The sequence below is a fragment of the Mustelus asterias genome, chromosome 7, assembly GCF_964213995.1.
Source record: "Mustelus asterias chromosome 7, sMusAst1.hap1.1, whole genome shotgun sequence".
Classification (NCBI taxonomy): domain Eukaryota; kingdom Metazoa; phylum Chordata; class Chondrichthyes; order Carcharhiniformes; family Triakidae; genus Mustelus; species Mustelus asterias.
In genome coordinates this window covers 93,815,038-93,842,762 of record NC_135807.1, presented here as the reverse complement: position 1 = coordinate 93,842,762, position 27,725 = coordinate 93,815,038, and the positions used below count along the sequence as shown (strand labels likewise).

General features: G+C 43.0%; 1 protein-coding gene across 8 annotated transcripts in view; it reads left to right on the top strand.

The window, feature by feature from the left end:
- rad21b (RAD21 cohesin complex component b) overlaps positions 1-9,892 on the top strand; it is an 82,415-nt gene extending 72,523 nt beyond the window's left edge. For 5 of the 8 annotated variants that reach the window (XM_078216477.1, XM_078216482.1, XM_078216479.1 and 2 more), the window contains exon 14: positions 8,525-9,892. In XM_078216477.1, the coding sequence (XP_078072603.1) occupies positions 8,525-8,716 (192 nt within the window). In that variant the 3' untranslated portion in view covers positions 8,717-9,892. The remainder of the gene's footprint in view (positions 1-8,524) is intronic. The other 3 variants (XM_078216481.1, XM_078216480.1, XM_078216483.1) reach the window with 1 other exon arrangement.
- Positions 9,893-27,725: the final 17,833 nt, after the last annotated feature.

Sequence of the window (27,725 nt, the reverse complement as noted above, 5' to 3'; positions counted from 1 at the left end):
TTACCATTGAGTGAGATCATGGGCGATCTGATCGTGGTCTTGCTCCACTTTCCTGCCCATCCTCATAGCCCTCCATTCCCTTGTAGATCAAAAGTCTGTCTAACTTGGCTTGACTTCAATGACCCATCCTTCATTGGAATTCTCTAACCAAGAGTGCAAAGATCACTGATCCCTGAAGAGAAGAAATTTCTCTTCACTTCTGCCTAAAATGGTAGTTCCCATAATTCTGAACCATGGCCCAAGTTTGAGATTCCACAAAGAAGAACACCCTTGACATTTACCTGATCAAGCTCCCTGAGAATTTTTTAATCTATCAATAGGATCACCTTTCATTTTTCTAAACTCCAGTGAATAAAGGGCCAACCTGCTCAAACCTTCCCAATAAGACGACCCTTCATCCCAGGAATTTAACCTAATGAACCTTAGTTGAATTGCATGCAATGCTCTAGGTGTGGTCTCACCAACGACCTGTACAGTTCCAGCAAGACTTCCCTATTTTTATGTCCTATCCCCTTTGCAATAAAGGCCAATATTCCATTTGTCTTCCTAATTACTTGCACCTGCATGGTAACTTTTTGTAATTCATGTATCAAGGCATCCAGATTCCTCAGTACTGCAGCAATCTGTAGTTTCTCTCCATTTTAATGATATTCTGCTTTTTCTTAACCTATGCTGGGTGATTGAGGAGTCCAATGTGCAACCTACAGGAGGCCCAGGCCTCATTGTTCCACAGGAGGCCCAGGCCTCATTGTTCCACAGGAGCAGGCTGAGAGTAAGGGAGTGTGTTCCTGCATGTGATTTATTTATTTTTCAGTTAAATTTGTGTTAAAAATCGGAGGGTTTTTTTTGCCAAACAGGAAGTAGGCCCAGGAGAAGCCTGGGAAGATTTTTGGAGGGTTTAAAAGCAGGCCGCACTTTTGAGCAGGCAGTGGAGTGAGTGGGAAGTAGAGTGAGAGCTGACGGGCTTTAGCTCATCGGGCTTCGGCGTAAACAGGCAGAGGTGGGGTAGGTTTAGATAGTTTTTTTTTTCTGTGTCATTGGAAGAACGGGGGAATTATGATTGTGAGGCCAGTTTGTTCTCAGTGTCTGATGTGGGAGGTCCTGGAGTCAGCTAGCCTCCTGGACGTCCATATCTGCGCCAGGTCCGTCGAGCTGCAGCTCTTAAGGGACCGCGTTGGGGAACTGGAACTGCAGCTCAATGACCTTCGTCTGGTTAGGGAGAATGAGGAGGTGATAGATAGGAGTTACAGGCAGGTGGTCACACCGGGGCCACGAGAGACAGACAAGTGGGTCACGGTTAGGAAGGGGAAAGGTCAGGTACTAGAGAGTACCCCAGTGGCTGTGCCCCTTAAAAATAAGTACTCCTGTTTAAGTACTGTTGGGGGGAGCAGCCTACCTGGGGGAAGCAACAGTGGCCGTGCCTCCGGCGCAGAGTCCGGCCCGGCAGCTCAGAAGGAGAGGGAAAGGGAGGATGAGCAAACTGACCACAGCACCAAGGTACAGGGAGCCATCCAAGTGGGGGGAGAAACAAAAAATGTAGAAATTGGGGATAGTACACTTTTGGATGCTGTTGGGGGGGGGGGACTTAGCAGGGGTAAGCCATGGCGTACAGGTCACTGGCTCAGAGTCTGTCCTTGTGGCTCAGAAGGGAAGGGGGGAGAGGAGTAGAGGATTAGTCATTGGGGACTCCATAGTTAAAGGGACGGATAGGAGATTCTGCAGGAACGAGAGAGACTCGCGGTTGGTGCGTTGCCTCCCAGGAGCCAGACTCCGCGATGTCTCGGATTGTGTTTTTGATATCCTTAAGGGGGAGGGGGACCAGCCCCAAGTTGTGCTTGTGAAGGGTAGGTCGTGCCTCACAAACCTTATTGAGTTCTTTGAGAAGGTGACCAAAGAGGTGGATGAGGGTAAAGCGGTTGATGTGGTGTATATGGATTTCAGCAAAGCGTTTGATAAGGTTCCCCGTGGTAAGCTTTTGCAGAAAATACGGACACATGGGATTGAGGGTGATTTAGTGGTTTGGATCAGGAATTGGCTAGCTGTAAGAAAACAAAGGGTGGTGGTTGATGGGAAATATTCATCCTGGTGTTCAGTTACTAGTGCTGTACCGCAAGGATCTGTTTTGGGGCCACTGCTGTTTGTCATTTTTATTAATGACTTGGATGAGGGCGTGGAAGGATGGATTAGTAAATTTGCGGATGACACAAGTCGGTGGAGTTGTCGACAGTGCAGAGGGAAATGGCAGGTTACAGAGGGACATAGATAAGCTGCAGAGCTGGGCTGAGAGGTGGCAAATGGAGTTTAATGCGGAAAAGTGTGAGGTGATTCACTTTGGAAGGAGTAACAGGAATACAGAGTACTGGGCTAATGGTAAGATACTTGGTAATGTGGATGAACAGAGGGATCTGGGTGTCCACGTGCATAGATCCCTGAATGTTGGCACCCAGGTTGATAGGGTTGTTAAGAAGGCGTAAGGTGTGTTAGCTTTTATTGGTAGAGGGATTGAGTTTCGGAGCCAGGAGGTCATGCTGCAACTGTACAAAACTCTGGTGCGGCCGCATTTGGAGTATTGCGTACAGTTCTGGTCGCTGTATTATAGGAAAGATGTGGACGTGTTGGAAAGGGTGCAGAGGAGATTTACCAGGATGTTGCCTGGTATGGTGGGAAAATCATATGAGGAAAGGCTGAGGAGCTTGAGGTTGTTTTTGTTCGAGAGAAGAAGGTTAAGAGGTGACTTAATAGAGGCATACAAGATGATCAGAGGATTAGATAGGGTGGATAGTGAGAGCCTTTTTCCTCGGATGGTGTTGGCTAGCACGAGGGGGCATAGCTTTAAATTGAGGGGTGAGAGATATAGGACAGATGTTAGAGGTAGGTTCTTTACTCAGAGAGTAGTAAGGGCGTGGAATGCCCTGCCTGTAGCAGTGGTGGACTCGTCAACGTTGAGAGCGTTCAAGTGGTTATTGGATAAACATATAGATGATATTGGAATAGTGTAGATTAGAGGGGCTTTAGATTGGTACTACTGGTCAGCGCAACATCGAGGGCCGAAGGGTCTGTACTGTGCTGTAATGTTCTATGTTCTACAGTTTTTATCACAGATGGGACAAACCGTGGTTGGAAAAATGGTGGGTGGAGTACTTGGGTTGTAGCTTGTTTCTTTTGCTGTGGACACTTGGCTTCAGCTTGTTCTCCGTGATGAAAGTTGAGATGTTGAGTTCCTTCCCACATGATTTTTCTCCACTTTGGGTGTTCTTGGGCCAGTGATTCTGTGGTGTTGATGGGAGTGTTCTTTTTCAAGGAGGCTTTGAGAGTGTCCTTGAAGCATTTTCCCTGTCCTCCTAGGTTTTGCTTGCTGTGTCAAAGCTCTCAAGTTGAACACTTGTTTAGCAAGTCTCGTGTCAGGCGTGTGGATGGTGTGGCCTGCCCAATAAAGCTTACCAAGCATTGGTCGAAGCTGGGGATGTTGACGTGAGTGAGTTCATTGATGTTGCGACGCCTACCCTGCCAATGGATTTGCAGGATTTTGCAAAGCGCTGGTGGTAGTTCTGCGTGGTTTTGAAGTGCCTGTTGTATATAGTTCGCATCTCAATATATAGGAGGGTGATATCACTACTGCTCTGCAGACCATAAGTTAGAGTCACACAGCACAGAAAGAGGCCCTTTAGCCCAGTGTGTCTGCCAGCCATCAAGCATCTGTCTATTTCCAATCCCATTTTCCAGCACTTGGTCTCTACCTTTGTATGCTTTGGCGTTCGAGTGCTCATCAAAGCTTGGTGCTGAGTCTGAGGTCCTAGTTTTTAAATACTCTTCCACGCGTAACCAAAGGCTGCACTCTGGCACACAAAAGGTGGTATTGAACCTCATCTGCCCTTGTTGATAGGCACCCACGGTATGGAACGTGATCCATGTTGTCCAAGGCCTTGTTGGGGAGAGTATGTTGATAGAGGGCTTTTGGCTTATGGATGTTTAGTGTAAGCCCAAGCTCTTTTATGCCTTGATGGTGTTGACAGTGACTTGGAGCTCGGCCTCCAAGTTTGCACAGGTGTTTCTCTGAGTGGCAGAGGATGGTTGACTTTGGATCTGGCCTGCAGGTGGCAGAGGTTGAACAGATTCCCGTTTGTTCTGTAGTGTAGCTCCACTTTAGCAGGGAGCTTGCTTAGGATGAGATGGAGCATTGCAGCAAGGAAGATCAGGGAAGAGTGTTGGTGTGATGACACAGTCTTGCTTGACCCCAGACCCCAGTGAATTGGGTCTATGGTGGATCTGTTGGTCAGGATCACAGTTTGCATTGTGGAGCAAGCAAAGGATGGTGATAATTTTTTGGGGGTAGCCGAAAGAGAGGAGGATGCTCCATAATCCCTCACGTTTGAGTGTTGAATGCCTAGCTGAGGTCAAGGAAGGGCATGCACAAGGGTTGGTGCTGTTTCCTGCATATTTCTTGTAGTTGCCATGCAGTGATGATGTCTGTTGTGCTCTTTGGGCAGAATCCACATTGGGACTTGGGGAGGAACTCTTCAGCCACAGGGAGGAGGTGATTAAGGAACTCTCTTGCAATGACCTTCCCTATGGTCGACAGCAGGGAAATTCCTAATTAGTTACTGCAGCCTTGTCACCTTTCTTGAAGGTGGTCTCAGCATCTCCTGAGATCTTCATGCATATTCGTCTCCTTGCAGAGAAGGGAAATTAGGTCATGTATTGTTTCCAATAGTGCCTTTCTGTCATGTTTTAGTGCTTCTGGGGATTCCATCTGCTCCCGATGTCTTGTCATTCAACAGCTAAAGGAAGACCTTTTCTACCTATTGCTGGCTTGGAGTTGTGCTGAGATGATGGCGGATAGCATGCTGTAGAGTGGAGTCAAGTACACTTGCGTTGAGGACAGTCTCTGTTAAGGGGGTCTTCAAAGTGCTTGGGCCACAATTTGTCTTGACTTAACCATGAAACGTGAGGTTTCTTTTGTAATCAGCTAACTGCTGGATCTCCTGCGCTTTCTCCACCCACTATCTGTTCTTTAGGTCCTGGGAGTTTTTTTTGCTGGACTTCAGCCTTCAATTGTCTACAGAGCTGCTTTCTTGCTCTAGAGTTTGGTTGCTGTTTGAGGTTCAGAAAATCCTTGCACTTGCAGCTTAGCTGCTCCTGATTTTTTGGTCATTCTCATCAAATCCGTCCTGGTGTTTCCTGGTTGAGCATCTGTTCACGTGTTGATTATGGAGGCCTTGAGGGCAGATCAGGCATTGTGTACAGTCTGCAAGTCTGGGTCATCAGGAAGTCATCAGTTTGATAGTTGAGGCACGCTGGCTGATTGGACTCTCTTATCAGGGTCTTTGAGTGCCTCAGTGTTGATTTTCCTGTGGTATTACTTATGTTGCCATTGCTGCTTTGGGGTTACATTGATGTTGATCAAAGAGCAGATTTATCAGTGGTCACTCCAGCAATTATCGGTTGGCTCCTATCATAGCACGGGTAACATGCACATATTTGTGGTCCCACACTGAGGATGGTCGAGTCAGGCAGGTGCTTGGAGCAAGGGTGTTGCCATGAAGCCTTGTACTTGTCTCTCTGACAGAACAAGGTGTTAATTACGACAAGGCTGTTTTCTAGGTGTGTTGTCAGGAGAAGGATACCATGTTGTTTAATTTCTCTACCCCCTCTCAAAGGTTTCTGTCCTTTCCAACTCTTTTGACGTTGAAGTTGCCAAGGAGGATCAGCTTGTCACCTGTTGGGACTCAGGCCAGGGATTGTTCAAAGCTGGAATAAAATTGCTCTTTGGACTCGTTTGTTGTTTCCAGTGTTGGGGGACACACGCTGAGGACTATAGTGCACTGTCCTGGGCTAGGGTGAGATGAAGGGTCATGAGGTGCTTGATAATCCTGCAAAGGAAGTCTCTGAGGCAACCAACCAGTTTGTTTTTAATAGCGATGCCAACCATGTGAGGCAGCAGTCTTCTTTTGGTTTACCTTTGCAGAAGAAGGTGAAATTGCCACCTTGTCCCTTGAACTGGTCTTCCCTTGCTTAGGGCAGTGATGTCGATGTCAAAATGCCTGAGCTCCCTGGCAACAATAGCAGTACACTGTTCCAGTCTGTTGCTGTTGTGATTGTCCATGACAGTCCTGATGTTCCAGGTTCCCAACTTAATGTTAAGGGGTGGAGGATGCCTATGCATGGGTTATTTTAATGTGGTGGCTGCTGCACGCTAACGACGACAGGGGCTTGACAGAACAAGGTCTTGGTCCAGTGGAAAGAAGGTCCAGGATGACTGGAGACCAGGCTCTGCTGCATGTGCCGAGGGCATACTCTTTCCCACAGGAAACCCTCTCCCTGGGATTCATAAAATGCAATGGTGGCTTCATGAGCTTATGAGGGTGGCACTGGCCTCTCACTGCAAATGGTCCGTCTGCCCCTCTCTGGCTGTGAATGGTCCCACATCCCCATTCCTTGAATGGCTCTGCTACCTCTCTCTTCTAGGTAGTGGTTACTGCCTTTGGGTCCTTTTGCACCTGCTCTCGACCAGCCGTGTAAATACTTTGGCACAGGTCCATGGTCAATTATCTTTTGTGGTTCTGTGTTTTAATTGCTCATGTCTTGACAGTTTATACTGCCCCAGTTTAAAGAAAGAAAAATGTAAAACTCACTAACCCAATTACCTGCCTGCTGACCTAATTATTACCCGGAGTCCTCGGATCTCGGTTTTCCTCAGCCCTCTGACAGACCGCTTCCTATTTTGTAAAAAAGCTGAACAGCATCTCTTACCTCACTGCATAGAATTCCCACACTCAACTAAATTCCTGAGTTCTGTCAAACATGCACTTGGTTAACCTGTCAACCATGCATTTGCAAAAGCCTTCTGCTTTTGGTAACTAGTTCTAGCTGGTCATTTAATTAAATATGCAGCCTCCACTAACGGGCAACTTGCATACCACTGGCTAACACTGAAAGAAACTACATATTAATGTCAAGTGCTAACTGCAAAATTTGACTAGGTTTTAGAAAGAGGTCAAACCTTAAAGCAAAATTCCCCCTCTCCAAATTCCTGGGTTAAGTATTCTGTAGAAGCTGTACTCCTATTTTGTCCTCTGTTATTACTCAAATATGAGAATAGGGAAAGTGTAGTGGATAGCGGTGGTGGTGTAGGGATAATGTAGCCTGCATATACTCTTAAGAAGGGAGTTTATCTGGTACACACAAGTTGGAGAGTATGCAAATGTTTGGCAAATTAATTGTGGGGATGGTGTCGGAGGGCATGTAAAAAGCTTGAGGTTTGGTTACATCCTTTTTGATTTGGGAGGACAGTCATTTGATTTGATTTTGATTTATTATTGTCATGTATTGGGATACAGTGGAAAGTATTGTTTCTTGCGCTATACAGTCAAAACACACCATTCATAGAGTACATGGGAAGGAGGAAAGGATAGGGTGCGGGATATAGTGTTGCACTTACAGGTGCGGTGAAGAGAAAGATCAGCTCAATTTATGATAGGACCATTCAAAAATCTGACGACTGCAGGAAAGAAGCTGTTCTTGCATCTGTTAAGTGTTTTCAGACTCTTGTATCATTTTCCCGATAGGAGAAGGTGGAAGTCTGGTTTGAAGATTAAATAAAGCAATTTATGTTTACAGATATTATGCTTCTGACTTCAGTTCAACCTGCATCATGTTTAGAATTTGTTTTGAGCAGTTGGTGCAATCATCTGATGCTCCTAATTGGAGCAGCACACACACTAAAACAAATAACTCAGCAATCCTCCCACCCAATCTCAGCGGCCGATCACCTGAGGATATATATATATAAATCCACTGAAAGGCAACTCCCACCACTTTATCTTTTGTACAAGCAGTTTCAGTGATGTCACTCGGAGCATTCTCGATCACCTTCATGGGCAGCATAGGACTACGATTTTAGATTAGCATTTAAGCTGACTGAGAACAGCACAATCCTAGTGGCCACACTTCTGCCTCCCCAGCAGAACAGATTGATTTTATTAAATCCCGAGGTTATGGAGCAGCTGACTCGGTAGCCTGAAATTGCAGCTGCCATTGATTTTTTTTGTGAATTCACTACAGATTGCTATCAATGTCACCTAGCAGAGTAGAAACCAATTTTCCCAGTCTCCGTGTGGATAATGATAGGTGTAAGATGATTTTCGTGCTTTTTTTCTCTTTAAAAAAAGCATTCTGAACAAAAATTGAATCTCTCCATAAACCTAGCACATCCCTCTCCTTTTAAAATCTCCTCAAACCAGTAGTTATTTGACTAAGCTTTTGATAACATCTTTTTGTTTCTCTGGTTTGGAGCCTGTTTTTCTTTACTCTTCTATGAAACATCTTGGGATGGTTTTCTATTTGTACTGTTTAAATTCGGGCTGCTCTTGACTTACCTCCTCTTAGTTTTTTAAAGTATTGGTGATTGTGTTAAAAATGCATTGATTTACATGCATTAAAAATGATCCTTTATGCAGTTTCCTGTCTTCAATATACTTCAGTTTTGTTTCAGGTCACGACTTAATCACTTTTGGTTTTTTTTCAGAGGGCTTTGGCTAAAACGGGAGCTGAATCTATAAGCCTGGCAGATTTATGTCGAAAGAACAACCGGAAACAGGCAGCTGCAAAGTTCTACAGTTTCTTGGTACTTAAAAAGCAACAGGCAATTGAGCTTACGCAAACTGAGCCTTACAGCGACATTATTGCAACCCCAGGACCAAGATTCAACATTGTCTGATCGGGTTGATCTTGAATGACTAGTGTGTATTCACTAGATATGTATTGCCCCGTATGGGGAATTGAGACCATTACAATACTTTAATAAATTGGTTTTAATGTATATTGAGTTAAAAGATTATTTTGGACAGAGAAACTTTTCAATTTTTTTGGGATTAGGTGTGTTATTCCAGTGTTTATGGTGAATACAAGTAACTCACACTCCTTGACAGGTTTTATACTGAATCATGATTGGAGAAATGCATAATGTTTCAGGTATATTATGAATACACTTCTGTGCAGACATAATTATGGCTTTGTTGATTGCATTATTTGGAAATGTCACCTGTGTAACACCACTGCTGCTGGTAGACTGTCTCAATAAAATGTCGATTGGTGAAATTCATATTCTGCAGCATAGTAGTAGAGAAGTTGATATTCAACACTTGCACTTAATTTAACTTTTAGATTGTGTGCTGGTTCCTCTACATTGACACATTTTTGGAACAGTCTAGCAGCACCCACTGTCCACTGGAATTACAAACTATTAAAATGCAACCAAGGATATATGAAATATTAATTTTGAAAACATACTCATAATTTTAGGATGCTTTTATCAGTCTGGAGTGTTACAATGCTGTTTTATTTTAAACAATGTGCCTGTAAGCCTATATTCCCCTTTTTGTATAAAATGTGTAGATAATTTTTAATGAATGTTTAATTATGGAAAAGGTGAAAGCTTTCATTTTGAGCAGCATTTTGCTTATGCTACTGAGTCTCTAGTTTGTTGCTTAATTAGGTCATTAAATGTTGAACGCTGATGTTCATGCTGTTATACATAACTTTTCTAATAAAATACTTGTTATAGTCTTCTCGTTTCTTGAAACAAATTTTGAGCCCATGTTCTGACTTGTTTTCATATCACGGTAACTTAGCTCATTATTTCCTTTTAAACAATTTCACCTTGAAAATGCTGCACATGAATTGTTATTTGTAGGATCACTTTTGGCCTAACTTATTGGGGAAGTGGAATTTCCATTAATGATTTGAGCAAAGCCCGGAAACTTGAAAAGAGATGAGGAATGTAATTCAAGTACGTGTAGCTGAAATGAAATTGACAGGGAGGCTGTAAATGAAGTATTTTTGATTCCTGTCAACTTTGCAGAATGTTCAATAGAAAAAAATCAAATTTTGTTGCATATGGAATTTTATTCTTCTTAAACATTCTAATATCTATTTAAGGACAATGGCCTAGATCTTCCTGTTGCATTAACACTACCAATGAAGAGTTTATAGACCTGATCCTGCTGCCCATTTCTCCCGGGTTCTTCCAGTCCCAGGTAACACGGAAATGGGCAGCACAACGTCTTCCATCTAAGCTCAGCGGATCGTAGCAGAATCAAGGGGTGGAAGAGAGGACCTGCCCCCTTTTTATGCTACTAGCCCCTGTCTTCAGGTGATTTTTAAAGGTTCAGTCTTTAAATAGAAGAGTGAGTGGGGAGATGGATGGTCGGGTCAAAGGGAGGGATTGGGGTTAGTCGGTTGGGTGGGATGGTTGGGGCTGAGTGAGGAATGGGCAGAGTTTGTGGAGTTATCCAGCTATTTGACTAGGTACTAAACTGTCTTAACTTTTACAGAGTAAGTACATGGCAAGTTCTGTGTATCTAGCTTAAGCTCTGGTTCAGAGACATTCATGGAGGGACCCAGGCAGCAAGGAATCAGCCCGTTGCAAGTTTAGACTTCTTAGGCAATAATGTCTGTGTAAAAGGTTTTCCACAAGGCTGATGTGAACCCCTGACATACATTCAATCTCCAATCTGAAGATTCAGATTTAGTTGGACTGTTTCACTCAATTGCTCTGATCAAAAATCTGTGTGGTGGAGGCAAGTTCAATCAAGGCATTGAAGAGGAAATTGGTTTGTCATCCAAGAATGTGCAGGTCTGTGGGGAAAATGTGGGGAAGTTCCATTTGGTAAATTGCTGCTACAGAGAACCTGTGCAGTCATGACAGGCTGGCTGTTTCTGTTATGTACCAATTCTGTGAACTCAAATCGGAATTGAAATTCTACATTCTATTTTTATAATGTGAACTTGTGAAACTTTCCATCTATTTTAAAGCTGAAATATTCAGTCGGACTGTGGAGTATACTATGAAATTGGCTATATATAAAATTGATCCGATTGCATGTGTCTTAAGGCCTTGGATACAGCTGATGTTTTGTGTTCTGATTTGTAGTTTATCATGAGGGACTTGTGTAATAAGAGATGCTTTCAAACTCAAGCCCATGAAATTCAAATAGGATAAACCAGTGACTAAAGTACATTTCAATGCGGCTAATTAACTTTCTCCGGTAGCATGCTTGGCTCAGATTAATCAAATTTTGTCAATTGAGACAAACTTAATATCTTACAAGATCAAACTTTTTAAAATTCCATATTTAGACAGCCCCTTTTCTATTGTTTTGAATGCCCTTTAATGTAGTGTTTAATGTTACTTGCACTGCTCCATTGAATCACTACAGTGCAGAAGGAAGCTACACAGCTCATGGAGTGTGCATTAACTCTGAAGTCCATCTCCCTGCCCTATCCCCATAACCCAGCACATTTTACCATGGCCAATCTACCTAACTTGCATATCTTTGGAGTGAGAGAGGAAACTCAGGCAGACACTGGGAGAACATGCAAACTCCACACTGTCTCACGACTGGAATCAAACCCAGGTCCCGGGTGCTGTGAGGCAGCAGAGCTAACCATGTGTGACTATGCTGCCCTGAGTTCCCCCCCCACCCCCACAAAAAAGATTGGAAAATGAAATTGTCCCAAATAAGGAGCCAAGAGATCTGCTTCATTAAAACATTACTTAAGAATTTTACTTCAAGTTCTCTTTGCTAAAACTGATTACTATTCCAAGACTATCCAGGAATGCAGATAACGTCTGGTTTCTCCTCCAGTATAAACTATTGTCTTAAATCTTCTCCATCTTCTACCTCAACAAATTTGAGATCATGCACTTTTTGTCATAAGATTGAGACCTATTCAATTGACTTGCTTCCCCTAGCCCACGGAATTGAAATTCTACATTCTATTTTTATAATGTGAACTTGTGAAACTTTCCATCTATTTTAAAGCTGAAATATTCAGTCGGACTGTGGAGTATACTATGAAATTGGCTATATATAAAATTGATCCGATTGCATGTGTCTTAAGGCCTTGGATACAGCTGATGTTTTGTGTTCTGATTTGTAGTTTATCATGAGGGACTTATGTAATAAGAGATGCTTTCAAACTCAAGCCCATGAAATTCAAATAGGATAAACCAGTGACTAAAGTACATTTCAATGCGGCTAATTAACATGCAAATTCTACCAAAAGTTTACTCAGGCAGTTGCCAGGAAAAAGGGTTGATTTGGTAGATAAAGACATTGGCTTTGGCCTTCCCAATATTTTGGAGAACATATCTGCTCATCTAGATGTTGGTTAAGCAACATGGCAAGTTAAAGACGGGTGGAGTAGTCAAGAAAGATTGTTGTGCGTTATAACAAGGTGTCATCAGTCTATATGTGGAATCTAAAAATGTGTCTTCAATGATGTCACTAAGGGGAAGCTTGTAGATGAGAAATTGGGGGCCAAGGATAGGTTCTTGGGTTACACCAGAAGCAATTGTGCACAAGTTGGAAGAGAAACCAGAGCCGGTGATTCCCTGGCTATGACTGGATGAAGTCTCACAACACCAGGTTAAAGTCCAACAGGTTTATTTGGCAGCACAAGCTTTCGGGAAAGCTAATGCTGCTAAATAATCCTGTTGGACTTTAACCTGTGCTTACCTCTGTCCAACACTGGCATCTCCACATCATGACTGGATGGACAGGAATAAAACCAGACAAGAAAAATCCCACCCAGCTGGATGATAGACGAGAGGCATTAGATGAGGGCTCTGTGGTCAACTGTGCAAAAGCTTGTAGCTGGTTCCAAAGGATGATGAAGGTAAAATTCATTATGATCACAGTATCACTTATGTCAGGCTCCTATTTATTGACTATAACTCAACCTTCAACACCATTATTCCTACAAAACTCATCTCCAAACTCTGTGGCCTAGGGTTCAGCTCCTCCATCTGTGATTGGATCCTAGACTTCCTAACCTACAGACTGTAATCAGTAAGGATAAGCAACAATAACTCCATGCTATAATCCGGGCCTAGTTTTAAGGCTGATTAAATTGGATATCCTAAATTAAAGAATTGGGCATGATAAAATCAAATGCAGTCAAACCTCGGGCAGGCCAGACTTGACGAAAGTCAAATATACAAATACATAGAAACATGTCTGGGCCTGGCCCATCCATCACCCATCAAGGATCATTGCACTCTACTGAGACCCAGCAGGAGGTCATCGCATCCCATTGAAGTGCACCGGCCTATTGTTGGAAGCCCAGATCGGGCCAGGCTTTCTGTCACCTAGAGTTCCTGCAGTTACCTTATCTGGCAACAGGTTACATGTAGCAACACCATGGAGATGGACACCTGGGGGTGGGCTCTGGTGTGTTGTCAGGCAGACATCAAGAAACCCACTGGGTATTGGAACCCCCACCTGGGACCTCATTGGCCGGAAGCCAGAGAAGTTTCTGGAAAGGCAGGCAGGGGGATAAAGGTACGCATCTCAGACACACTAGCAGCGAAGACTTGACAAGGGACGTGATCTTGACCATCGGTAAGACTGACCAGAGAAGGAAGGAAGGAAGAAACTGCAATTGAGATTGACCGGAAGGACACAGAATCGAGCCATCTTTGCGGGTAGTATACTTGAATCTGGGGTATCCTCTTGTTTTATGTGGGTAATCTAAGGGTTAATAGTGTTATTATTAATAAACTTATTGAACCTTTACTGTGTTTGTCCATCTTGCAAATAAGGACACCAGGATAAACTTTTGAGTAAGTAAACTGGTCAAAAGTATCTGAGGTTATACAGGTACAACATGTTTATCCTCAACACCAGTGCCCCACAAGGCTGTGTCCTCAGCCCCTTACTATACTCCTTATACACCTATGACTGAGACCAAATTCCTCACCAACTCAATTTTCAAGTTTGCTGATGACTCCACCGTAGTGGGCCGGATCTCAAACAATGATGAGGTGGAGTACAGGAAAAAGATAGAGAATCTAATGAATTTATGCAATGACAATAATCTCTCCCTCAATGTCAGTAAAATGAAGGTGATAGTCATCGACTTCAGGAAGCATAGTGGAGGACATGTCCCTGTCTTACAGCGTGATGTGGAGATGCCAGCGTTGGACTGGGGTAAGCACAGTAAGAAGTCTCACAACATCAGGTTAAATTCCAACAGGTTTATTTGGTAGGACAAGCTTTCGGAGTATCGCTCCTTCAGGTGAGTACAGTAAGGGCTGAGGACTCACCTGAAGAAGGAGCGATACTCCGAAAGCTTGTGCTACTAAATAAACCTGTTGGACTTTAACCTGGTGTTGTGAGACTGCTTTCTGTCTACGTCAACAGGGATGAAGTGGAAATCATAGAATCCCTACAGTGCAGAAGGAGGCCATTCGGCCCATCAAGGCTGCACCGACCACAATCCCACCCAGGCTCTATTCTAGTAACCCCACATATTTACCCTGTTAATCCCCTGACACTAGGGTGAATTTAGCATAGCCAATCGACTAACCCGCACATCTTTGGACTGTGGGAGGAAACCCATGCAGACACAAGGGCAATGTTCAAACTCTACACAATGACCTGAGGCCGGAATTGAACCCGGGTCCCTGGTGTTGTGAGCCATAGTGCTGCCCCTAAAATGGCCAAGAGTTTCTAGTTGTTCAGATCACCAGCAACCTGTCCTGGTCCCTCCATGCTGATGCTATAGTTAAGAAAGCTCACCAATGCCTCTACTTCCTCAGAAGGCTAAGGAAATTCAGCAAGTCCGCTACGAGTCTCACCAATCTTTACAGATGCAATATAAAAAGCATCCTTTCTGGATGTATCACAACTTGGAATGACTTCTGCTCTGACCAAGACAGCAAGAAACTACAAAGGATTGTGAACGAAGCTCAGTGCATCACACAAACCAGCCTCCCATCCATTTACTCTCTCTGCATTTCCTGCTTCTTCGGAAAAGCAGCCAGCATAATCAAGGACCCCACGCGTCCTGTACATACTTTCTTCCACCTTTTTCCATCACAAAAAACATACTAAAGTCTGAGGTCACATACCAACCGAACATCTTCTTCCCTGCTGCTGTCAGATTTTTGTATGGACCTATCTCATATTAAGCTGATCTTCCTCTACACCCTCGCTATGACTGTAACACTACATTCTACACCCTCTCCTTTCCTTCTCTATGAACGGTATATTTTGTCTGTATAGAGTGCAAGAAATAATACTTTACACTGTATACTAATACATGTAACAATAATAAATCAAATCAAATCATAGTATTTTCCCCCTTGCTTTAGCCCTAAACTCATCTCCCAACAGGTCTTTTGTGAGCTCAGCTTATCCATCTCCTGCTGTCTCATCCTTATTCACGCCAAATTGTTAACTATCCAACCTTCCTTCCTGGTGCTCATGCTAGCTGACATTGTTAATGGTTCTCTCGTCAGGTGCTATCTCTCCTTCAAAACTGAGACCATTACCCTTCTCCACATCTGTGCCCATCTTCCTTACAACTCAATCCTTTTAATCCCTATATAAAGGGTTCTAGCCCTGCCACTGTACCAATCAGCCCTCAGCCATAATGAAGTTCATTGATTGCGACCTTGGTAAAGTATCTCTCATTTACTGTAGCTTTGGTCCTGGTCGACCACATCCTCTTCCAACACTTCTCCGTTGTCCAGTTGGGTGGCATTGCCCTTGCCTATTTCTTATTATCTACCTAGTCATTGCCAAAGAATCACCTGCAATAGCATGTCTTCCAACTCTACACAATGATGTCTGAAACAGCCCCAAGACACATCCTTTGTCTCTTATGCCTCAACAATATGCTGTCCCTTTGTGCTTTCATCTGGAAACACATTAGGTTCCACATGTACACATGTACATTTACAGTTACTTGGTTGAACTTTAATATTGCTGTGAAGTAAAATATGTTGCTGAAGTTTTTTTTTGTCTTACAGATCAGGACAAATGCAAAAATGCCAAATTTCAAACAGTCACAACAATTTATGCGACAAGAGAAAAAGTTGGTTGGAAAGTCGACAGTAGCTAAAGCATTGCCACGGGAAAAACAAAGAGAACCAGAGATTCCCCATGTTTCCAAGTAATTCAAGCAAGACTTGAACATACTTCTTTTGTTTGGAGAGAGTGGTTCCCTATGTATGAATGTATGGTCTCTTCTGGAAAAGTGTAAATGAGCCACATTACAAGCTCAAATGATCTTAAATTGGTTGCTCATGTAGCTATTAGCACATTCTGGATTGTTCAGCAAGTGCTTCCCAAATAACAGTAACCTTTGGAGACAGTGAGCTATATAAATCCCAATAACGGGTATTGACCAGTGAAGGTAGGATAATAGAGTCATAGAGGATTACAACATGGAAACAGGCCCTTCGGCCCAACATGTGCATGCCACTCTTTCCTTCAACCCCTAAGCTAGTCCCAATTGCCTGCATTTGGTTATCCATATAACTGTCTAAATGCTTTTTAAAAGACAAAATTGTATCCCCCTCTACTACTACCTCTGGCAGCTTGTTCCAGACACTCACCACCCTCTGTGTGAAAAAATTGCCCCTCTGGATACTTTTGTATCTCTCCCCTCTCACCTTAAACCTCTAGTTTTAGACTCCCCTACCTTTGGGAAAATATATTGACTATCTAGCTGATTTATGCACCTTATTATTTTATAGACCTCAATAAGATCACCCCTCAGCCTTCTACACTCCAGAGGAAAAAGTCCCAGTCTATCCAGCCTCTCCTTATAACTCAAACCATCAAGTCCTGGTAGCATCCTAATAAATCTTTTCTGCACTCTTTCTAGTTTAATAATATCCTTTCTATAATAGGGTGGCCAGAACTGTACACAGTATTCCAAGTGTGGCCTTACCGATGTCTTGAACAGCTTCAACAAGACGTCCCAACTCCTGTATTCAATGTTCTGATTAATGAAACTAAGCATGCTGAATGCCTTCTTCACCACTCTGTTCACCTGACTCCACTTTCAAGGAGCTATGAACCTGTACCCCGAGATCTTTTTGTTCTGTAACTCTCCCCAATGCCCTACCATCAACTGAGCAAGTCCTGCCCTGGTTCAATTTACCAAAATGCGTCACCTTGCATTTATCTAAATAAAACTCCATCTGCCATTTGTCAGCCCACTGGCCCAATTGATCAAGATCCCGTTGCAATCTGAGGTAACCTTCTTCACTGTCCACTATGCCACCAATCTTGGTGTCATCTGCAAACTTATTAACCATGCCTACTATATTCTCATCCAAATCATTAATATAAATGACAAATAACAGTGGACACAGCACTGATCCCTGAGGCACACCGCTGGTCACAGGCCTCCAGTTTCAAAAACAACCTTCTGCAACTAACCTCTGGCTTCTGTCATCAATAAGAAGTTTAACAACACCAGGTTAAAGTCCAACAGGTTTATTTGGTAGCAAAAGCCACACAAGCTTTCGAGGCTCTGAGCCCCTTCTTCAGGTGAGTGGGAATTCTGTTCACAAACAGAACTTATAAGACACAGACTCAATTTACATGAATAATGGTTGGAATGGTTCTGTCATCAAGCCAATTTGGTATCCATTTATACCTCACCCTGGATCCCGTGAGATTTAACCTTATGCAACAACCTACCATGCCGTACCTTGTCAAAGGCCTTGCTAAAGTTCATGTAGACAACATCAACTGCACTGCCCTCATCTACCCTTCAAAAAACTCAGTCAAATTTCTGAGACATGATTTTCCACTCACAACTTACCCAGCACAGCTGTGAGGCTCACTGGCCTTCCCCTGCAGCCCTTTTTAAACAAAGGCACAACATTTGCCACCCTCCAATCTTCAGGCACCTCACCTGTGACTATCAATGATTCAAATATCTCTGCTAGGGGAACCGCAATTTCCTCCTTAGCCTCCCACAATGTCCTGGGATACACTTCATTAGGTCCCGGAGATTTATCTATCTTGATGCGCTTTAAGACTTCCAGCACCTCCTTCTCTGTAATATGTACACTCCTCAAGATATCACTACTTCCGCAACTTCCCTAACATCCATGCTTTTCTCAACAGTAAATACTGATGAGAAATATTCATTTAGGATCTCATCCATCTCTTGTGGGTCCGCACATAGATGATCTTCTTGATCCTTAAGAGGCCCTACTCTCTCCCTTGTTACTCTTTTGCCCTTTATGTATTTGTAGAAACTTTTTGGATTCTCCTTTGCCTTCTCTGCCAAAACAATCTCGTGACCCCTTTTTGCCCTCCTGATTTCTTTCTTAACTCTACTCCTACACCCCCTATACTCTTCAAAGGATTCATTTGATCCCAGCTGCCTATACATGTCTTGTGCCTCCTTCTTCTTCTTGACCAGGGCCTCAATATCCCGAGTCATCCAGGGTTCCCTACTTCTACCAACCTTGCCCTTCACTCTAAGAGGAATGTGCTTACCCTGAACCCTGATTAACACACTTTTGAAAGCCTCCCACTTACCAAACGTCCCTTTGCCTTCTCACAGACTCCCCAAATTAACTTTTGAAAGTTCTTGCCTGATCCCATCAAAATTGGCCTTGCCCCAATTTAGAATTTTAACTTTTGGGCCAGATCTATCATTCTCCATAGTTATCTTAAAACTAATAGAATTATGGTCACTGGTACCAAAGTGATCCCTCACTAACACTTCTGTCACCTGCCCTTCCTTATTTCCCAAGAGGAGGTCATGTTTTGCCCCCTCTCTAGTCGAGCCATTCACATACTGAATGAGAAATTGCTTCTGAATACCCTCAATAAATTTCTCTCCATCCAACCCTCTAATACTATGGCTGTCCCAGTCAATGTTGGGAAAGCTAAAATCCCCTACTATTACCACCTTATTTTTCTTGAAGCTATCTGTAATAGCAGACAGTAGTGGAGAAACCATTAGTGGATTTTTTAACTAGCATGTCGAGGAAAGGAATGCATTAATCGCAGATATCCTCACACACCTTAATGTGCTTCATCCCGCATTTATATTTGTTTTTGAGATGGAGCAGTTTAACGGGCTCCCTTTCCTCAAGTTGCTAGAGAAATCCACTAACAGGCTCTCCACTACTGCAAGCCTGCCTTAACTGATCAATACATTTGTTAGAATTTGTAAGTTTCCATGCATTATATTTTATTAACAAGCTGGTATACGGGGCCCTAGCTCACCTTGCAAGCTCAGCAGAGAAATAGAGCGCATCAAAGTTATTCTGCAGAACAATGGCTATCCTGATCAGATAATTGTTCTCTGTGTATGGCACAAACTCATAAATGGGACAAAGGCCTCCACCTTTGGACCTGAAAAGTGCTTTGTCGACCTTAAATTACCCTGGAAAGGCAAAGTATCCCAAAAAATTGAACAAGCTAAGCAAACCATTTCATGCTGTTACTATGCAGTAATGGCACAAGTGATATTTTCCACTAATAGGATGCTGCTCTTAGTCCAAAAAGACTTTCTGCCTACTACATATTTGAACAACGTCATGTATGAATTTCAATGCCGACACAATGCCAATTATATATCCCAACAATTTGCTGATCAAATCAAATACATTTCTCCCATTGTTTGTAATAGAGGGGAGGCGATGGCCTCGTGGCATTATTGCTAGACTATTAATCCAAAAACTCAGCAAATGTTCTGGGGGGACTCAGGTTCGAATCCCACCATGGCAGATGGTGAAATTTAAATTCAATAAAAAATATCAGAAATTAAGAATCTACTGAAACCATTGTCGATTGTCAGAAAAACCCATGTGGTTCACTAATGTCCTTCAGGGAAGGAAATCTGTCGTCCTTACCTGGTCTGGCCTACATGTGACTCCAGAGCCACAGCAATGTGGTTGACTCTCAACTGCTCTCCAAGGGCAATTAGGGATGGGCAATAAATGCTGGCCAGCCAGCGATGCCCATGCCCCGTGAATGAATAAAAAAAATGTAAAATACAGACCAATCCCACTTGCAAAGCCCAAAATAAAATGTTTACTGTTAGATGTGATTCCACAATTGGAAGCACTTGCTGCACAACCTGGAGTGCGCTAATAGCTCCACTAACAAACAATTTAAGATCATAAGTTGCACTTGTAATGTGGGGCATTTACGCTTCCCAGAAGTAACAATCTTTCATATACAGGGATCTGTTCTCTGTCAGCAAAGCCTTGCACCTTTTTGAATTACTCAGAAGGATGGTATGATGAGGGGGCATGGTGGTTAGCCTTGTCGCCTCATAGCATCAGGGACCTGGGTTCAATTCAGGCCTTGGGTGACTGTGTGGAGTTTGCACATTCACCCTGTGTCTGCATGGGTTTCCTCTGCGTGCTCAGTTTTCCTCTCACAGCCCAAAGATGTGTAGGTTAGGTGGATTCATCATGGTAAATGCACAAGGTTACAGGAATACTCTTTTGGAGAGTCAGTGCAGACTCAATGAGCTGGATGGCCTCCTTCTGCACTGTAGGGATTCTAAGCAAGATGTATATTTTGTGATTCGTAGAATCATAGAAACCCTACAGTACAGAATGAGGCCATTTGGTCCATCGAGCTTGCACCGACTACAATCCCACCCAGGCCCTATCCCCATAACCCCATGTATTACCCCGTTAATCCCTCTAACCTATGCATCCCGGGACACTAACGAGAAATTTTGCATGGTCATTCAACCTAACCCACACATCTTTGGAGTGTGGGAGGAAACCAGAACACCCGGAGGAGACCCACGGAAACACGGGAAGAATGTGCAAACTCCGCACAGTATTATGTTTTCTGTGTAAAGAAAACCGTGTATGTATGTGACATGGGTTAATTGAATGGGTTGTGTGTGACGTTTAACAGATGAAAACTTAAAGTAATTAGGTTTGAGCATTTGAAATAGAGATTATGGTGACTTTGAGTTAGAAGTAAATTGATTGGATCTGAAATTGCATTATGAGATGAATGGGGAAATCGGTCTTTCATCTGTTGAATTTCAAAAGGGAGTTCAGAGGTGACAAAAAAATTTTGCATCTTACAAGGGCTCCATGAGTAAACAGAGGAAAAGTCATAGAGTCATAGAGGTTTACAGCATGAAAACAGGCCCTTCAGTCCAACTTGTCCATGCCGCCCTTTTTTTTTTAAACCCCTAAACTAATCCCAATTGCCCGCATTTGGCCCATATCCCTCTATACCCATCGTACCCATGTAACTGTCTAAATGCTTTTTAAAAGATAAAATTGTACTCGCCTCTACCACTACCTCTGGCAGCTTGTTCCAGACACTCACCACCCTGTGTGTGAAAACATTGCCCCTCTGGACACTTTGGTATCATTCCCCTCTCATCTTAAACCTATGCCCTCTAGTTTTAGACTCCCCTACCTTTGGGAAAAAATATTGACTATCTAGCTGTGCCCCTCATTATTTTATAGACCTCGATAAGATCACCCCTTAGCCTTCTATGCTCCAGAGAAAAAAGTCCCAATCTATCCAGCCTCTCCTTATAACTCAAACCACCAAGTCCCGGTAGCATCTTAGTAAATATTTTCTGCACTCTTTCTAGTTTAATAATCTCCTTTCTATAATAGGGTGACCAGAACTGTACACAGTACTCCAAGTATGGCCTCACCAATGTCTTGTACAACTTCAACAAGACTTCCCAACTCCTGTATTCAATGTTCTGACCGATGAAACCAAGCATGCTGAATGCCTTCTTCACCACTCTGTCCACGTGTGACTCCACTTTCAAGGAGCTATGAACATGTACCCCTCGATTTCTTTGTTCTGTAACTCTCCCCAACGACCTACCATTAACTGAGTAAGTCCTGCCCTGGTTCAATCTACCAAAATGCATCACCTCACATTTATCTAAATTAAACTCCATCTGCCATTCGTCAGCCCACTGGCCCAATTGATCAAGATCCCGTTGCAATCGGAGATAACTTTCTTCACTGTTCATTATGCCACCAATCTTGGTGTCATCTGCAAACTTACTAACCATGCCCCCTATATTCTCATCCAAATCATTAATATAAATGACAAATAACAGTGGACTCAGCACTGATCCCTGAGGCACACCGCTGGTCACAGCCTCCAGTTTGAAAAACAACCCTCTACAACCACCCTCTGGCTTCTGTCAAGAAGCCAATTTTGTATCCATTTAGATACCTCACCCTGGATCCCGTGAGATTTAACCTTATGCAACAACCTATCATGCGGTACCTTGTCAAAGGCCTTGCTAAAGTCCATGTAGACAACATCAACTGCACTGTCCTCATCTACCTTCTTGGTTACCCCTTCACAAAACTCAAACAAATTTGTGAGACATGATTTTCCACTCACAAAGCCACGCTGACTGTCCCTAATCAGTCCTTGCATCTCTAAATGCCTGTAGATCCTGTCTCTCAAAGTACCTTCCAAAAACTTACCCACCATAGATATGAGGCTCACTGGCCTGTAGTTCCCAGGCTTTTCCCTGCAGCCCTTTTTAAACAAAGGCACAACATTGCCACTCTCCAATCTTCAGGCACCTCACCCGTGACTATCAATGATTCAAATATCTTGGCTAGGGGACCTGCAATTTCCTCCCTAGCCTTCCACAATGTCCTGGGATACACTTCATCAGGTCTCGGGGATTTATCTACCTTGATGCACTTTAAGACTTCCAGCACTTCTTTCTCTGTAATATGTACACTCCTCAAGACATCATTATTTATTTCCCCAAGTTCCCTAACATCCATGTTTTTCTCAACAGTAAATACTGAGGAGAAATATTCATTTAGGATCTCACCCATCCCTTGTGGATCTGCACATAGATGATCTTGTTGATCCTTAAGAGGCTCTACTCTCTCCCTTGTTACTCTTTTGCCCTTTATGTATTTGTAGAAGCTTTTTGGATTCTCCTTTGCCTTCTCTGCCAAAACAATCTCGTGACCCCCTTTTGCCCTCCTGATTTCTCTCTTAACTCTACACCCCCTATACTCTTCAAGGGATTCACTTGATCCCTGCTGCCTATGCATGTCATGTGCCACTTTCTTCTTCTTGACCAGGGCCTCAATATCCCGAGTCATCCAGGGTTCCCTACTTCTATCAGCCTTGCTTTCCACTCAAAGAGGAATGTGCTTGCCCTGAACCCTGGTTAACACACTTTTGAAAGCCTCCCACCTACCAGACATCCCTTTGCTTTCACACAGACTCCCCCAATTAACTTCTGAAGTTATAGTTAGGAAGTTATATTACATTTTATTGACTCAAATGTAGGGGCAAAATAGAAACCATGAAAAATGTTTATATTTGGAGACGTTGAGTTCAGAAAAGTGGGAAAGGACAGTGGAAGCTGAGATGAAAGGGGAAAAAGATATTTAAGAAAATGAATGTTTAACTGAATTGACTGGCTGTGAGGGAAAGTCCTGAAAACCAGCTCCTTTGTGTGGGAGTTGCTAAAAAGCAATTGGTTTGGAGGTAGCCACCCAATGTTCAGCCAAGAGTCTTTGTTTTAGGAAACAGTTTGTTTCTAAACCTCCTTTAGGAGTTCCACATCAGAGTGGAAGGGTCTGAGAATTTGTGAGATGTACTTTCATTAAAGTGATAGCAATTCCTTGGTTTGGGTAAAATTTACTGGGTTATAAGTCAAACTTTATAAGTGGTTGTTGCCAAAAGGTAGCTTATTGTGTAATTTTAACCAAGTATTTTTTGGGGTTATGCTGTTTTAACTGTGTAGCTTTTATCTTGTGCCTGCTTAAGTTTTCTTTCTTTTTAACAAATCTTTTTTCTTTAATTCTATGGTTATTACTGAAGTCCTACGCTTTTGAGGTCAGTAGCTTTCCCTCCTCATTTTCACAATAAAAGAAAAGTTTATGATCAGTGAGATAGACTTCACTCAAATTTGGCTTGCTCAGCAATAACATTGGCTGTCGTCATAACAGTGGGAGCCAATAGTTCCCTGTTGCTTTCTCCATGCAGCACTTTGGGCAATCACAGTCAACTTGCCAACTGATCAGCACCCTCTTCTCTTGCGGTTGTGATAAATTGTTGTGATACTTTGAAATTTGGCATGTTTGCATTTGTCCTGATGAGTGCAAGTTGAAAAGCTTCAGCAACGTTTTACTTTTTTGTAACATTCACATTTCCCACTACTGCCTTCCTTTATTTCTTCACTATCTCTAATTTACCACACTGCTTATCCAGCATCTAGATGGGTAGAAATGTCCTTCAATTAATTGTTGGGAAGACTAAAGCCATTGTTTTTGGTCAGCTCCACAAACCTCATTCGCTTGATACTAAATCCATTCCTCTTGACAAATGTTTGAGGCTTAAGTAGACAGTCATCGACATTGGTGTCATGTTTAACTCAGGATGAACTTTCAACCACATAGGGGTGACACAGTGGCGCAGTGGTTAGCCCTGCTGGCGCATAGCACCAGGGACTCAGGTTCAATTCCAGTCTTGGGTCACTGTCTGTGTGAAGTTTGCACATTCTCCCCGTGTCTGCGTGAGTTTCCTCTGGGTGCTCCGGTTTCCTCCCACAGTCCAAAGATGTGTGGGTTAGGTTGATTGGCCAATCTAAATTAACCCCAGTGTCAGGGGGATTAGCAGGGTAAATATGAGGGATTACAGGAATGGGGCCTGGATGGGATTGTGGTTGGTGCAGACTCAATGGGCAGAATGGCCTCCTTCTGCACTCTAGATTCTATGATTCTATGACCTGATTACTTACCAAACACAGCTACTTCAACCTCTGTAAAAAAGCACATTTGCTGTTGAAGCCCTCATCCATACCTTTGTCATCTCTGGTCTTGACAATTCCAAAACTATCCTGAGTGGCCTGTCTTTCACTCTTATTGAGGTTAACGAAACTTCACTGACTTCATCCTAACTTGTGCCAAGTCCCAATCACCTATAACATGGGCTTTTTTAAAATTCATTCGTGGGACATGGGCGTCACTGGCTGGTCAGCATTTATTGTCCATCCCTAATTGTCCTTGAGAAGGAGGTGAGCTGCCTTCTTGAAACACAGCTGTCCATATGCTGTGGGTTGACCACAATGGCGTTAGGGAGAGAATTACAGGATTTTGACCCAGCAATTGCAAAGGAACGGCGATATATTTCGAAGTCAAGATGGTGAGTGGCTTGGAGGGGAACTTGCAGGTGATGGTGTTCCTATGTATCTGGTGCCCTTGTCCTTCCAGATGGAAGTAATCAGCAGTTTAGAAGGCGCTGTCTGAGGATCTTTAGTGAATTGCTGCAGTGCATCCTGCAGATAGTACACACTGCTGATACTGAGTGTCAGTGGTGGAGGGAGTGGATATTTGTCGATGCAATGCCAAACAAGTGCGCTGCTTTGTCCTGGATGGTATCAAGCTTCTTCAGTGTTTTTGGAGCTGCATTCAGGCAAGTGGGGAGTATTCCATCACACTCCTGACTTGTGCCTTGTAGTGGACAGGCTTTGGGGAGCCAAGAGGTGAGTTACTCACCACAGTATTCCTAGCCTCTGACCTGCTCTTGTAGCCACTGTGTTTATGTGGCGAGGCTAGTTGAATTTCTGGTCAATGGTAACCCCAAGAATGTTAATGGTGGAGGAATCCAGTGATGGTAACACCATTGAATGTCAAGGGGCAGTGGTTAGAGTGCCTCTTATTGATGATGGTCATTGCCTGGCATTTGCATGGCACAAATGTTACTTGCCACTTGTCAGCCCGAGCCTGGATATTGTCCAGATCTTGTTGCTTTTGAACATGGACTGCTTTATTACCTGAGGGGTCATGAATAGTGCTGAACATTGTGCAATCGAACATCCTCATTTCTGACCTTCTGACAGAGGGAAGGTCATTGATGAAGCAGCTAAAGATGGTTGGACCGAGGACACTACACTGAGGGACTCCTGCAGAGATGACTGATCCTCCCCCACAACCACAACCATCTTTCTATGTACCAGGTATGACTCCAACCAATGGAGAGTTTGCCCTGAAACCCATTGATTCCAGTTTTGCTAGGGCTCCTTGATGCCGCACTCGGTCGAATGAGGCCTTGATGTCAAAGGCTGTCACTTCCACCTCACCAGGCTTGCTGGCCTACATTATTTTTTATTCCAGTAATGTCTCATCCTTGTTTTCAAATTGCTGCACACCCTCACCCTACCCTATCTATAACTTCTTCCTCTGAGATTTTTACAGTCCTCCAATTCTGGACTCCTGCATAACCCGCTTTTTAATCACCCTGCCATTGGTGCCTCCAGATGTTTAGTGTAGGCCAATACTTAAGAATTCCCTCTCTAAAATCTCTGCCCCCAAAGAGTAATATTCTTGTGAAGCAGGTTGGAGCATTTTACAATATTAAAGGTGCTATATAAATCCAAGTTATGTGCAACATTTCAGCTGAAGCAGTTCAATCTGTCATTATCCTAACACATTATCCTAACCCTCGGTCACCCCCAACCTCGACCTTCATCTCCACTCTACAAAGCATCCCCTTTCTTAATTCAAGGACCAAGCAAGTTTCTGCAGTAGATCTCTCACATTCTGGACAGATGATCATTGCACTACAGGAGAAACCTTTACAACAGTGGTAATATTGGACACAAATGTAGCTCCCATCTGCATTAAAGAGCGTTAAAGCAAGTGGAGAAAGAAAGATATTTGGGCACTCAAGTGCACAGATTTCAAAAGATTCAAGGGTAATGCTGTGAAGCATTAGGCACAACAAATAAGTGCTATTTAAGGGACAAATGATTAAAAAGCATATTATTTTGTCCATATACAATACCTCGGTCAAGTTTCAGCTCTGTCCAGTTTTGGCCTCCTCTCATGGTTGGTGATACTGAGGCTTTGGAAAGACGTAGAGGAAAACCACCACTGAATTATTGGTTTAAAACATCTCAGTTGTCAAGATTACCAAAAAACTGGTACTCTACATTTTGGAAAGGCATAGACTTAGGGTGATCTGATAAAGGTTTATAAGATGAAGGAAATAGATTGTGTTCCAGATGACAGATCATTCCAATTAATAGGTGAGGGTGGATGTAGGGGGTCACAATTTTAAGTTGTACATGACGAGATCTAGGTAAGATATCAGGAAGTAGTTATTTTCCTGGAAAACATTGAACATCTGGAACAGACTGCTGGTTCATGCATTAAATAAGAATTTGTCAAATTCCTTCGAGGGAGAGCTCAATCTGTTTCTGCCTTGGACAGATATCACTTTGTACTAAAACTAGATACAATAGCCAGGAGAGCTGATGGCGTAGTTGTATGGTCACTGGATTAGTAATTCAGAGTCCCAGGGTTATGCTTTGGGCACCCGTGTTCAAATTCCACTACGGCAGATGGTGAAATATGAATGCAATAAAAATCTGAAAACTTGATCTGATCTGGTCCTTTAGGGAAGGAAATTTGCCGTCCTTACCCGGTCTAGCTTACATATGATCCACAACAATGTGGTTAGCTCTTAAATGGTCGAGCAAGCCACTCAAGTCAAGGGCAAATAAGGGGTAATAGATGCTGGCCCACATCCTGTGAAGGAATGAAAAAAAAATAGAAATATCATGTTATCATATTAACTAGTTTGGATCATTGAGGTAAAGGGCATGGTGAAGATTTAGAGAATCTCCCACAAATCACGTGGAGATCAGATCACACCTTTGGCCGTTTATCACCTTCTTAAGACCTTTCTGCGAGACTGTCAATAATTGACCAAGAAAAAAAAAGTTACATGGGAAGAATAATTTTCAATCATTATTTACCTAATATAGTAGGGCCAGAATATAGTGAATCAGCAAATAAAGAAAAAAATCCACTCATTTTGGTCAGCACCCAAACCTTATACACAAAAGGTGATTGTCCAGGTAATCAAGCATTCACACATGCTGTTTTATCTCCAAAATGAGGT